Below are 13143 nucleotides of genomic sequence, written 5' to 3' on the forward strand. Positions count from 1 at the left end.
AACAATAAGTAACATATGAAATATTGATTGAAGAAGCGAAGTATTAGTATCAAAAATATTATAAGAAAACAACGGTAGAAAAGTAACTATAAATATCGGAAATACTTACAGTGATTATCAGAAATTATAAAAATTTATTTATCAGTTTCACTTGCTGATTTGTCACTTCCAAATTTTAAAAACTAAGAACACAATATTAGTTCACTCAAAAAGTTCTGACTATAATTTGAATTCCGCGACGTGCCGAAGATCTTTCGTTCAAAATTGAATAGCTATGACGTGATTGGCTACAATTCAAAAATTCCGTTAGGGTCTTTGGCCAATGATCACATTTCCAATTCGATTCATTCAAGATTATGGATAATCTTAAAAAAAAATTCATTACAATTTCATTAATTGTAGGAAATAATTTAAAATGTAATGTAATTTAAAAATATATTTTTGGAATTTCCTAGATGTAAAATATATTAATGGTCTATATTTTCACCTAAGTATAAAAATCACATTATATTCGAAGATTTTATTTGTATCTAGTTACCTATCTTAATAATATGCCTTAATGAACCAATCAGATTGCAGAAAATTTAATTTCAAACGAACACTAAAGGAGCCATTTTTTCAAATGGCAGTTATAGTTTAGAAATGTTGGAGGATATGTGTAAATAAGTAAAGTAAATATTAATTGAAAAATAAGCTAAGATTATTCAGTAATTTGAGACAAAACAATTAATAAACATGTCAGACAGTATAAAGGTAGTTATTAAAGTAAGACCTTTAATCAAACGTGAAAAAGATGATAATTTAGCGATACAATGGATAGTTCAAGACAATTCCATCGTTTCTACAAATGAAGAAGTAAAGAAGCGTGGAGATGGCAGATTTTATTTTGGTATGTACATATTGCTTACTACACTCATTATAACAACGACATTTATTTGGAATTGTTAATATTTTGAATATTTTTAACATGTTTACAGATCATATTTTTGATGTGAATGCATCCAATTTGGATGTATTTGAAATTGTGAAACCAATTGTTAATGCTGCTGTAAATGGTTTTAATGGGACAGTGTTTGCCTATGGTCAAACAAGCTCTGGTAAAACATATACTATGATGGGTAATGCAGAAGAACTAGGGATTATACCACTTGCTGTAGAACACATGTTTAATGCTATTGCTAATACTAATGGACGTGAATTTTTGTTAAGGTTTGTATATGTATATTTTTGTTAATAGTACATTCATTGTAGTCATATATACATAAAAATAACTTATTTTTTTATAGAGTATCCTATTTAGAAATTTACAATGAAAGAGTAAATGATCTTTTGAATAAAAGTGGGACTGATTTAAAGATAAAAGAAGATAGTAGTGGACAGGTAATTTTGCAGTGTAAAGAAGAAATTACAAACAGTCCTGAGAATGTACTGTCTATAATGAAAAAAGGAAATAAAAATAGAAGAATAGGGGAAACTAATATGAATGAACGCAGTAGTAGAAGTCATACTATATTTAGAATTGTATGTTCATATTATTATACATTACATATTATGTTTAACTGTAGTATTCTAATATAAATTTTCTATTCAGACAATTGAAAGTAGAGAAGTTGGAGGAGATTCGGATAGTGCTATACAAGTATCACAATTGAATTTAGTAGATCTTGCTGGTTCTGAAAGAGCAAGACAAACAGGAGCTACTGGAGAGAGGTTTAAAGAAGGAAGACATATTAATTTGTCTCTATCCACTTTGGGTTTAGTAATTATGCAACTAAGTGAATCTCAAGACAGTCAAAAATATATTAATTTCCGTGACAGTAAATTAACAAGATTACTTCAGAATTCACTGGGTGGTAATGCTATGACAGCAATAATATGTGCTGTAACTCCTGTTGCTTTGGAAGAAACTCAATGCACTTTATCGTTAGTTGATAAATATTTTTAAATCAGTACTGTATATATTGATATCAATATCAATCTAAATTTATGAAATTTGTATAATTAATTTTAGTTTTGCCTCCCGGGCGAAAAGTGTGAAAAACAAACCACAAATTAATGAAGTCATGTCTGATGCAGCACTTTTGAAACGCTATGCAAAACAAATAGCTATACTTCAAGAAGAATTACAGGTTTGTTGAATTATTATAATAATAAATTTTTAATATTTCTCATTTTACTCTGAATTGTAATTGCATGGACTTGTTATTTCAGAAAACAAAGAATGAAAATCGATCCGCAAAAGTTGAAGAAATGGAATCTAAATTGCAAGAAAAAGATCGCATTAATCAATTATTAGAAGAACGCATAGAATTACTAAAAACTCGTATTGTTTCTGGAGATAATATAAGTCAAGAAAGTTCATTTAAATGCAAATATAAACGAAGACAAACGTGGAGTGGTCCTGCACTCTTTAATCAACATTTGCCGGTATTTCAGCCTAAATCTGGCTTGCCAACGATAAAAGAAGTATCATTTGAAAAGCCACAAAGAAAAAGCATTATTCAGTCTATAGATATAATGAATCAAAGTAAATTTGCCATGATATTTTGATTCACATATATCATATCATATTTATTTCTTTAAATTATATATTATTTTTCATTTCTAGCATTTCAAGTAGCTTTCACTGATTTTGAATTAGAACTATTTGAAAGTGAAAGAGATCGTGAATCTAGAGAAAGTATAAGTGATAGTGAAGAAGAAATATTTATAACGAAACGTAGAAATCGAGTTACATTTGTTGATGATGCATGCAATATCAAGTCTAAAAATAGTAGTTTTGATGAAATGCCAGAAAAATGTAACATTGCTACCCAAACTGTGAAGTAAGTAACGAAGACTAAAATAAGTATAAATTATAAAATTGTATAGTATAATTTTATTCTGTTCATAACAGTTACCAAATTTCACCTTCGACACCAAAACATGTTTTACGACGATGTATCAGTGACTTAACAAAAGAATATGTAGAACTTCGTGAGTTTACAACTTTAGAAAAACAATTAACATGTCGAAAAAGTCATAGCTGTATACAAGTAAGTATTAATTAAATTTATTAAATAATTATACATATAATGATACATTCATTGTGTTCGGTCTTACCGAAGTGGGGAGCCAAGCTGTGATGCGAAAAACAAATTCATCGAGCCAGAGATAATAACTTTCAAATTTATCATTTTCTCCACGGCAGGGATTTCCCGTGACCGTACTTTCATGTCCTTTCTATAATTTTATTGTTGCAGTCATACCTGATTCTCAATTCCAAAGCTCGGTAAGTTTTTTTATCGCGACAACCCTCACCATAAATAAACATAAAATAACAAAATTCAGGCCAAGAGGTGGGCGTAGGGAACACGTGCCTCTTGGCCCTACAATCAAGGCCTACAAATACATAAAACATAATGTTGGGAATGCATCCCTGAACCTATAAAGTAATTGTGAATATTAGAAAAAAGTCAGTTTTCGGCAAGAAAGTCAAGCGAGTCCAGGATCGTCAGATCACAGTGTGTCTACATTCAGCATTTTCAGTGCGTTCAGTTTTTTCACAGTATTTTCACGTTCATCAACTTACTTACTCTCACTCACTTACTTACCCTTACTTACTCACTCTTACTTACTTAGTTACGTTCGTCAGATTATTCAAATCATTCCTTACTCCTGATGAGTGAATTAAAATCCAATCAAACACCAATCAAACCTTTAACTTTGAACCAGCTGCCCTTCATTAACGTTGAAAGCAGCAAGCTACCGATCAAATCTTCGTACAATACGTTTATTTAGATCAGCATGTTACACATTGTTTATATATAATTTACGTTTTTAGGAGAAGGAAAAACAACAAATTGAAGAAAATAATTCAACTTCAGAATCTTATAAACCACTATGTACTCCCGACGTGAAAGAACAGCTTGCAGCTCTTCAACTTACGGAAGAAACAAATTTAGAGTGTATAATTACTAAATTATGTAATAAATTAACTGAAATTGAGAAACAAAATATTTCAAAAAAAGAATCAGATTTCAAAAGAGAGAAACAGTTTTCAGAACTAGAAAAAAGAATTGAAAATATTATTTCCGAGAGAGATGAATATGAATATATTAGTCGCGAATTACGTGCACAATTAAAGAAAAAGACAACGGAATTAGAATTAAAAATGATGTCTGAGGAAAATATAAAACAAGAAGAAATGAAAAAAATATCGGAATTAGAAACACAAATGGAGAGTATTATTTCAGAAAAAAATAAATTTGAACGCATTAATGTTGATTTGATGAAAAAAGTTATGGAATTGGAAAAGCAAATTGAAAATGTTGCTTCTGAAAGAAATGAATTTGAGAACATGCGTCGAGAATTACATGTTGAATTAAATAAAAAATCTGTAGAATTAGAAAATTTACGAAGTAATTCAGATAGTTCAAATACTGACATATTAAATAAAAAGGTAATAGACTTAGAAACAGAAATTGAAAAGATCATGTCTGAGAATAATACTTTTAAAAACATGAATGATAATTTGTGCGCTGAATTAAATCGTATATCGTTAGAATTCGAATCCAAAATTTCTTCAGAGCAAACTGAAAAAGAAAAAGCAATTAAAAAAATAGATGAATTAGAAAAACATATCGAACAATTTATTTCAAACAAAAATGAAGATGAATGTGTAAATAATAAATTAAAAAATGAATTAAATAATAAAATTATAGACTTGGAATCAAAAATTGAATCAGCATATGCTTTAAAGCAAGAAACAATGGAAAAAATTTCAACATTGGAAAACCAAATTGAAAATATTACTTGTAAAAAAGATGAACTTGAACGTGTTAATAATGAATTACATATCGAATTAAAACAAAAAGTTTCTGAATTGAATGACGAAATAATAGCAAAACAAACTGAAAATGGGAAAACAAGAGAAAAAATTTTTGAATTAGAAACACAAATTGAATGTATAACATCTCAAAAAGATGAATATGAGTACATCAATACTGAATTACGTGTTCAATTGGATCAAAAAACTTCTGCATTAAAAACGGAACAAATTGAAAATCAAGAATCAATAAAAAAGATCTCCGAATTAAATAAACAAATAGAAATTATTCTATCAGAACGAAACAAATTTGAAACTCTTTATAACCGATTAAACGCTGAAGTGAAAGAAAAAACTCCTGAATTGAAATCAATTACAACACAGGAAATTGCAACTTCTGAAATAGATATGCAAATGGAAAATATTACTTCAGAAAATAACGAATTAAAGTTAAGGACCATAAGGAAAAGCACCATAAGTGATTTACAAGGTGTAACAGATGTTCAGACTGCAAATGAAAATTTAGATCAACATTCATTTTTAGAAAATGAGTCTATTTTGTCTTCTTCAAGAATAAGTAATGCAGATATTTCATATCTAATTTTAAATATGGAAACAGAGAAAAGCCAGTTAGAACAATCTCTTCATCTAAAAAGTCAGGAACTGGAAGATATAAAAAATGATGTCCAAAACCTTAAAACAGACATAAACAAATTGCAGGAAACTATTTACTTGTTAACAACTGAAAATATGGAAATGGCAACAAAATTAACCACAGAACAAGAAAATGCAAAACAAACAGAATTTAATCTTAAGAAAACAATTGATGAACTCTATGTGCGAATTTCTGAAGTTACGAATGAAAAAATCACGTTAGAAAGTGATTTAGCAGCTTTGAATAATCAATTAGAATCTATACGATCTAAAATGTCAATAGTATGTAATGAAGAGCAGTTGTTACGATCATATCAAAATAAAATTGATGAATTAACAACGGAAAATATTGAATTATCAACTTCTATTACAGAGAAAAACAAAGAACTTGAAAACATCAAAGAAAGTAAATCACTTTTATATGATCACGACTGTATTTACAAGAAGGAGGTAGCTAATGTTGAAGAAAATAATAAGTATTTGCTAGCTGAAAATAATGACCTTTCTACAAACTTAATAGATAAAATAGAAGAAAACGACATGTTGAAGGAGCAATGTAATATATTGAAAAGTAAGATAGAACAATTATTATCAACAAATGAACATTTTGCTGAAAATGACACCGAACGTGTAAAGACAGAAAATAATATTTTAAAAGCAGAAATTGCAGAATTAAAAACAAAAATAACAATACTATCCGAAGAAAATACGAAATTTTCTGCTACTCTTTCAGAAAATTTAGAAAATGAGAATACTTTACATTTATCAAAAATATTTAATAATAGTAGCGACGTTAATGAAACTGAAAATGAAGTATTACAAGAAGAAACTCGTCAAACACTGGCAAATAAAGTGATAGCATTACAGAACAAAATCGATTATTTGACATGTTTAAATAAGAAGCTTAGTGATTTAAAATTAACGTCTTGCAATCAGTGCGTGCATTTAAGAAATTTGAACGAAAGTCGTAGGATTCTTAAGCTTGAAGCAAAAAATTTGAATCAAAAGCTGGAAGATTTACAACGAAAGTTCGATGACAAGTGTGCGAGCACTGAAATTATGAAACACAAAATAAATGAAGAATTAAATTCAAGCCTACATGTATCGTCAAATGTTATTTTTGTGGATGAAATGAATGTAAGTTTCATTGAAGAAAGGATTCAGAGTTTGAATGATGAGATACAAACTTTAAAAACTGAGCATGATAAATTTTTGATTTTATACGAAGATAAATGTGATGAATTAAAACAATTCCAAAGTGATGTGATTACAACTGAATCTAATACAGACGCTTCTACATCAAAGAAAATTCTGGATGGAAATGAGAATAGAATAGAACAAATTCAAAATCATATTGCCCATATAAAAAGTGACATAGATAAGATAAAGAAAAATAGCATGAATTTTACTGCTATGCTTAATGAATTTAAAACTGAGAAGACGAATTTATTAGATCAGATTAATAACTTAAAAGATTCTAATGAAGACTTACAAAAAACAATATTAAATAATGAAAGCACTGCAATAAAGAAAATACAGATTCTTGAAAATGAATTAGCTGATAAAAATGCAGAATTTAATCAATTTTCCAGACGCGAAAAAGAATTAGAATCACAAAGACTAATGTTAGAAGTAGAATTAGAGAGTTTAAAACACGAAGAACAAAATAAAAATTCCTTGATTAATCAATTAAATGAACATATCTTATCTCTGAAAAATGAATTAATTTTAGTTACAAACGAGAAAAATGAATTAATTAATTCAAATGAATGCAAAAAAAAAGAGTTACAGTATCTAAAGGAACAATATGATAAATTAGAAAAAGATAATGTACAAAGTAAAGAATTAGAACAACATAATATATCAAAAATCAAAGAATTGGAAGCTTATATAAACAGCTTTCAAAAGAATACAACAAATGAAGATTGTTCCTTCAAGGAATATGAAGAGAAAGCTATTTATCTAAAAAAACTTCTGCAAGAAAAAGAACAAGAAAAATATGAACTCGCACAAAAATTACAAACAGCAGAAGCTGAAGTAATTGAAATTAAGAACAATACCGAAATTAGATATAAGAATGAACTTAATTCAGTAGTCCAACAATATCAGCAGCATATCGAAGAACACGACAAAAGTATTAAAAAATTAAATGATACATTAAATAAATATATTGACGAAAATTTGAATTTGACACAAGAACTTACTAATCTACGGAATATCAAAGAAAAATTGAATGAAATAGTAACAGAAAAAGAATGTTTAATTAATGAACAAAAAGAATTAGTCTACCATAATGAGAAACTCAATGAAGAATTAAACGAAATTAGAAGATGTATGATTAAAGAACTTAGATCACTTAAATATAATGTAAATTTATCAGAGTTCTCAAATAAAACTGTAAATGAAATCTTTGTAATTTTACTACAAACACTTGTGCTTAAGGAGGGAGAAGTAATTAAAACTCTGAAAGAAACATACGAAAAGGAAAAGGAAAAATTAGAGGAGGAGAAACAACAGTGCATAGATACAGAGAAACGTACTGTAGTATGGGCCAAGGAACTAGAAATAGAAATTGAAAAACTTCAAACAGACTTAATAGAAAAAGAACGTATCCATAATGAATATCAAAATAAAATTTATCAATTAGAGCATCTTTTAAAAGAAACTACTTATGAAAACGAAATGTTTAAAGAAAAAATAGTAGCACTAGAAACAGATTTTAATAATTTGCAAATTGATAAGCAATGCAAGATTGACAGTCAACAGGAAGAAGCAATTCTTGTAGCTCAAGAAAAAGAAAAAAAAGTACAAGAAATATTTAAAAATAAAGAAATAGAGTTACAGTCAAAATTTAATTCGGAAAAAGAAATATATGAGAAGAAAATAAATAATCTAGTTCAAACCATAGAGACTTATAAAATCAAAAATTTGGAATTAAATAATACAATTGAGGGGCTTGAAGCAAATGAAAAACAATTAAAAAATATCGTAGAAGCGAAATCGATTGAAATAAAAAGAAACAGTCAAAATATAGAAAAAATAACTAGAGAACTTGAACAATTTACACAGGCTTATAATGAAGTGAATCAAGAGATTGAGCAAAAGAATTCGCAAATCGAAGAGATTACGACTATTTTAAAAAATAAGTGCGATATATTATCTGAATATAAAATAAAACTTGAGACAATTACACCTGAATATGAAATGTTAAAGGAACACATCAAAAATCAAAAATTAACTATAGAACAATGTAAAGAAGAGATAGAGGTACTGAAAAGAGAAAGAGAAGAACAGCTGGAAATTATCAAAGATAAATTAAATTCAGAAGAAATAAAAAATTCTGGCCTAAGTAAACAATTAAATGAATTGAATAATAAAAATGTAGTTTTAATAGATGAATTAAATACTTTGAAAGAAAAATATGAAGACCTTCGAGAAGAAAATGTAAGACTAGAGAGAAGAATTAGAAATAGTACAAGCAAAATTAAAGCAGAAGCAGAAATAGAAGACTTAAAAGAATCGAATAAAAGACTGCAAAATAATTTAGAGGGTGCAAGCAATCGTGTAAAAGAATTGCAAGAAATTAGAAATCAGACTTTAAAAGACTTGGTTGATGTACAAAGTAAATACGAACTTCTATTGCAAGAAAATGATGAATTGAAGAAAACTGTCTTGTTATATAAGTCGAAACATTCAACAAGTTCATTAATGGACGAAGAAAAATACGATATACTTCTTCTAGAAAAAAATAAGATTGCATTAGAGTTAGAAGATAAAAAAATAATATTGAATCGAAAGGATAAAGAAGTTGAAGAATACGTCAGTCAAATACAACAATTGATTGAAAAAAATAAGGAACTGGATAATGAAGTAGAAGAATATGCAGAAACAATTCGTCAACGAGATTCTGAAATTTCAAAATTAGAAGATGAGTTGTATTCCCATTTATCAGAAAATGTGCTTGTTAAAGAGACAGAGGACAAATTAAAAAATCTTAAGGAAGAAAATGAAGAACTTCGTGATCAGATAGAAGCATTTAAAATGAGATTGCAAATGAACGTAGAGGACGATGTTAAACTTCAAAATGAAAGTATTATTCGTATCTTAAAAAAGGAAAATTCAGAATTACAAGCAAAACTACATTATAAAAAAGAAATAGATGATACTAAACTTGAGCTAGTACATACGAATCAATTAGAAAATTTGGATAAGAGTTTAAAGAATAAGTTAGAAGAATCAAGTAATCGTGTTACAGAACTTGAAGAAAAAAGGAATAAGATAATAAAAGAATTAGAAGCTCATAAATTATTGTTAAATCAGAAAGATAAAGAAATTAAAGAATATATGAATAAAGTACAAGACTTAACAATGAAAAATAAAGAACTTAATAGTGAATTAAAACAATATGCGGAAACTATACATAAATATAATGCAGAAATTGATATGCAATCAACACGTGATGAAAGAAATGTATTTAAAGGTAGCACAAGAAAAGATAGAACTGCAACATCTGATAGTATCCTTCGTGAATACGAAAATAAATATGAACAATTGAAAAAGAAGATTCATGAATTAGAATTACAGTTAGTATCGAAAAATGGAAAAATTGCAACATTAGAAGTACAAATTCAAAGTGAAAATTTCCCGTATCAAAGAAAATGTAAAGAATTAGAAGAGCTTGTACTTGTGTTTCGTAATAAGGTATATTATATAGTATAAATATTATTGAAAATTGCCTTCGAGTGTATATCTATTCCAATGAATGACTGTGCATTACATAGTATATTTTCAGGCTCTTGCAAAATGCAATTATAATGCTGAAACGTCAGTTATAATTTTCATTGGATACGACTTACACTCGGAAACTTTAAATTGTAATAATTATTATAAATATTTAATTTTATATATAGAATGCAGAATTAAACAACGAAGTAAGGCAACTGCAAAAATGTTTAAATGATGTTAATGCTTGGGAATGTGATATCTGTAGACGATGGCGTGTTAATAGAAGAGACCAAGGTTGTCAAACAGTACCCAATGATTTAGTGCGCTTCTGCAGCATTAATAGTGGAGTTGTTGAAGTAAGTAAAGATATTAATGCATATTAACTTTTAATGAATTTACAGCATTTATATATGAGATTGTAATGTTCATATAGGATCATGTGAAAATTCAAAAATTAGAAAAAGAAAAGATGCTAATGAAAGATTTATGTCGATCTCGATCTCGGCAAATAAAGGAATTACAAGACCGGATAAAAGAATTAGAAGAAGCACAAAGTTCATTTGCTTTGAGACCGAATGAACTGCAAGATAAATGTAATCAATAGGATAGTTATAAGATTTATTAAGCATTTAGATATTGCAAAAAATTAGAAGTCATAAAATTCTATTTTATTTAATTTATATATGTGTTACTGTGCAATGATCGCGTATTTTATTCAATCAGTAAAATTATAACTTCATAATTCCTGTACCATACATTCATATATTTGTTATAAAATCTGTAAATAATCGCAATTTTTAATTAAAAATGACATATATTTTTAAATTTGTGATTCAAATTCATTTTATTAAGAAATAACTGATTTTTTGACATAGTTAAAAGCTGAAATTAAATATTTTTATAATTTTACAATTATATAATAAAATTAAATTTATTAAATAATATTCTGTTCCATACATATAAAATTACATTACATTACATATTTATCCTTAATTGTTTTAATTTTCAATATTGATCATGATTTGTCAAGTTTTTGTTTTTTTACTTCATATTTAGATATACTCCTACGCCTTTTCTCACCAACTTTTCTTTCAAATAAATCTAAATAATTAAACAAAAATAAATTAACATATAAATTAAGAATTAATTAATTAGTTAATTAATTGAATCATTTTAACCGCATGAAAGACTAAAATTACCTTTATCAGGCTCTTCTCCAATTTCATCGCGGTAATATTGTATATCATCATCTTCTATATTATTTTCCATAACTGATTCTTTTGCAAGTTTTTGTAATAATATTTCATTTTCTTTTTTCTTTTGCATTCCTTTTAAAGATTTTTCTTTATGTTCTTGTTTCTGTAATTCTTTTTTCTTTTTGTTTTCTTCTTGTATCTTCTTTCTTTTTTCCTTCAACTTCTTTTTTGCTTCTCGTTTTTTCTTTATTAATTGTTTTTCTTCTTCGGATTTGTAAATATATTCGTGGAAAAGCACTTCACCATCCAAAACTCCATCTTCAACTTTTATTAACTAAAAGTATTTTACAGAAAAATGTTAATTTCCAATAGTACACTTAAAATTTATATAAGAAAAATTAATTATTTCTCACCTCTATTTTTAATCTAGGACCCAATTCAAAGATCTTGATTGCACTTTTACTATTTGCATGATTACCACGCGAGGATAATGTTTGTGGTAATGTAACATGACTTGAAGGATCATCTTCAGCTTCACTTTCAGAGATTGTTCCTTTTGTTAAAAAATCAGAGAAATCTTCACATTTAGACAAGTTTGGAATCTTGGCTTGAATTAATTTCTTAACGCCTTTCGATACATCAACAGGTACTACTTTAATAGCATAATGCCTGAGATCAATTGTTTTTGATATAGAATTGTAATTTAAGTTTAGACATCTACGAATTGTACTTAAATTAACCTACAAAAGTATTAAAAAATGATTGAATAAATGGAAAACTATAATCTACTATATAATCTAGAATTATTCTGTAAAAAGAAACTTACTGAAGTCAAATTTATTGTTGGAAACATATTTTGAAACATAGAAGCAATAAGTTTCAGTTGCATACCTTCTCCACTGAAATTATTTAGAATTACTAATGGAGAATTTTTAAATAATTCTTCATATACCATTTGCTTTTTTAATAAAGATATCACATCACGTGATAAGGAAAAACTATGTATTTTAAAAGTGAGTGTTGGTCCTCTTGGTAATCTATTACAAATTTATTTTTTAATTATTTAATGATATTTATGAGGATTAATATTTAAACAATATAATCAAGTTTGATACCTGCACAGTTTGAAATACATTCCTTGTTCTGTTTTTGTAAATATACACATGTGTGTAATATGAAATACACTAGCTATTGATACAAAATCTTTAATTGTATTTTTTTTCCTTTCTTTTAAAGACATTGCTGTAAAAGGTTCCATAATTTTACGAAAGTCTTTAGTAAGTTCAACAATATATTCTCCAGGCAGTCCACGATGAATAACAAAGGAATGAGGTGCTTTTATTACATCTGGACTTTCTTCAGAATTAATTTGTTTATTTTTCTTCACGCAACGTCCCTATATAATGTTTATGAAAAGTTAAATAAAGAATTATTTTCTGGATTTCATACTGTAAATTATACATTATTAAAAAACATATGTATTCTATTAATATTTAATTTACAATTTATTTATAATGTATTATTTGAATACTTTGTTAATTTGCATATATATTAAAAAACTATTAACCAAAATTATTAATTGAAATAAAAAAATTACCTTTTTACGACGTCCCATGATTACTTCTTTATATTGAGGTTAGGATTTTCATCACGTGTAGTATACAACAGACTGTTGTGAAGTTACTACTAGCAAAGAGGTTAAGCACAACACGAGGACACGATGTTTCATACAAATAAAAAAGCACTATAATTTTCTTACTA

The 13143-nt window shown here is 27.2% G+C and overlaps 2 protein-coding genes across 2 annotated transcripts; one reads left to right on the forward strand and one right to left on the reverse strand.

Moving 5' to 3' along the window:
- The first annotated feature begins 536 nt into the window (after positions 1-536).
- Positions 537-11014, forward strand: LOC122533435 (kinesin-related protein 4-like). The gene is made up of 11 exons (XM_043663102.1): positions 537-889; positions 978-1209; positions 1287-1521; positions 1592-1923; positions 2012-2129; positions 2212-2527; positions 2609-2825; positions 2897-3035; positions 3824-10162; positions 10372-10542; positions 10620-11014. Exons 1-11 carry the CDS (start codon positions 736-738, stop codon positions 10788-10790), a joined length of 8424 nt encoding a protein of 2807 aa, XP_043519037.1. The 5' UTR covers positions 537-735; the 3' UTR covers positions 10791-11014.
- Positions 11015-11185: 171 nt separating this feature from the next.
- On the reverse strand, positions 11186-13103 carry LOC122533438 (protein Peter pan). Its single transcript, XM_043663106.1, has 6 exons — positions 12980-13103; positions 12498-12778; positions 12209-12419; positions 11796-12122; positions 11386-11716; positions 11186-11287 (listed from the first exon to the last, which is right to left on the reverse strand). Exons 1-6 carry the CDS (start codon positions 12995-12997, stop codon positions 11202-11204), a joined length of 1254 nt encoding a protein of 417 aa, XP_043519041.1. The 5' UTR covers positions 12998-13103; the 3' UTR covers positions 11186-11201.
- Positions 13104-13143: the final 40 nt, after the last annotated feature.

This window comes from Frieseomelitta varia, unplaced genomic scaffold (assembly GCF_011392965.1).
Source record: "Frieseomelitta varia isolate USP_RPSP 00005682 unplaced genomic scaffold, Fvar_1.2 scaffold_530, whole genome shotgun sequence".
Lineage (NCBI taxonomy): Eukaryota > Metazoa > Arthropoda > Insecta > Hymenoptera > Apidae > Frieseomelitta > Frieseomelitta varia.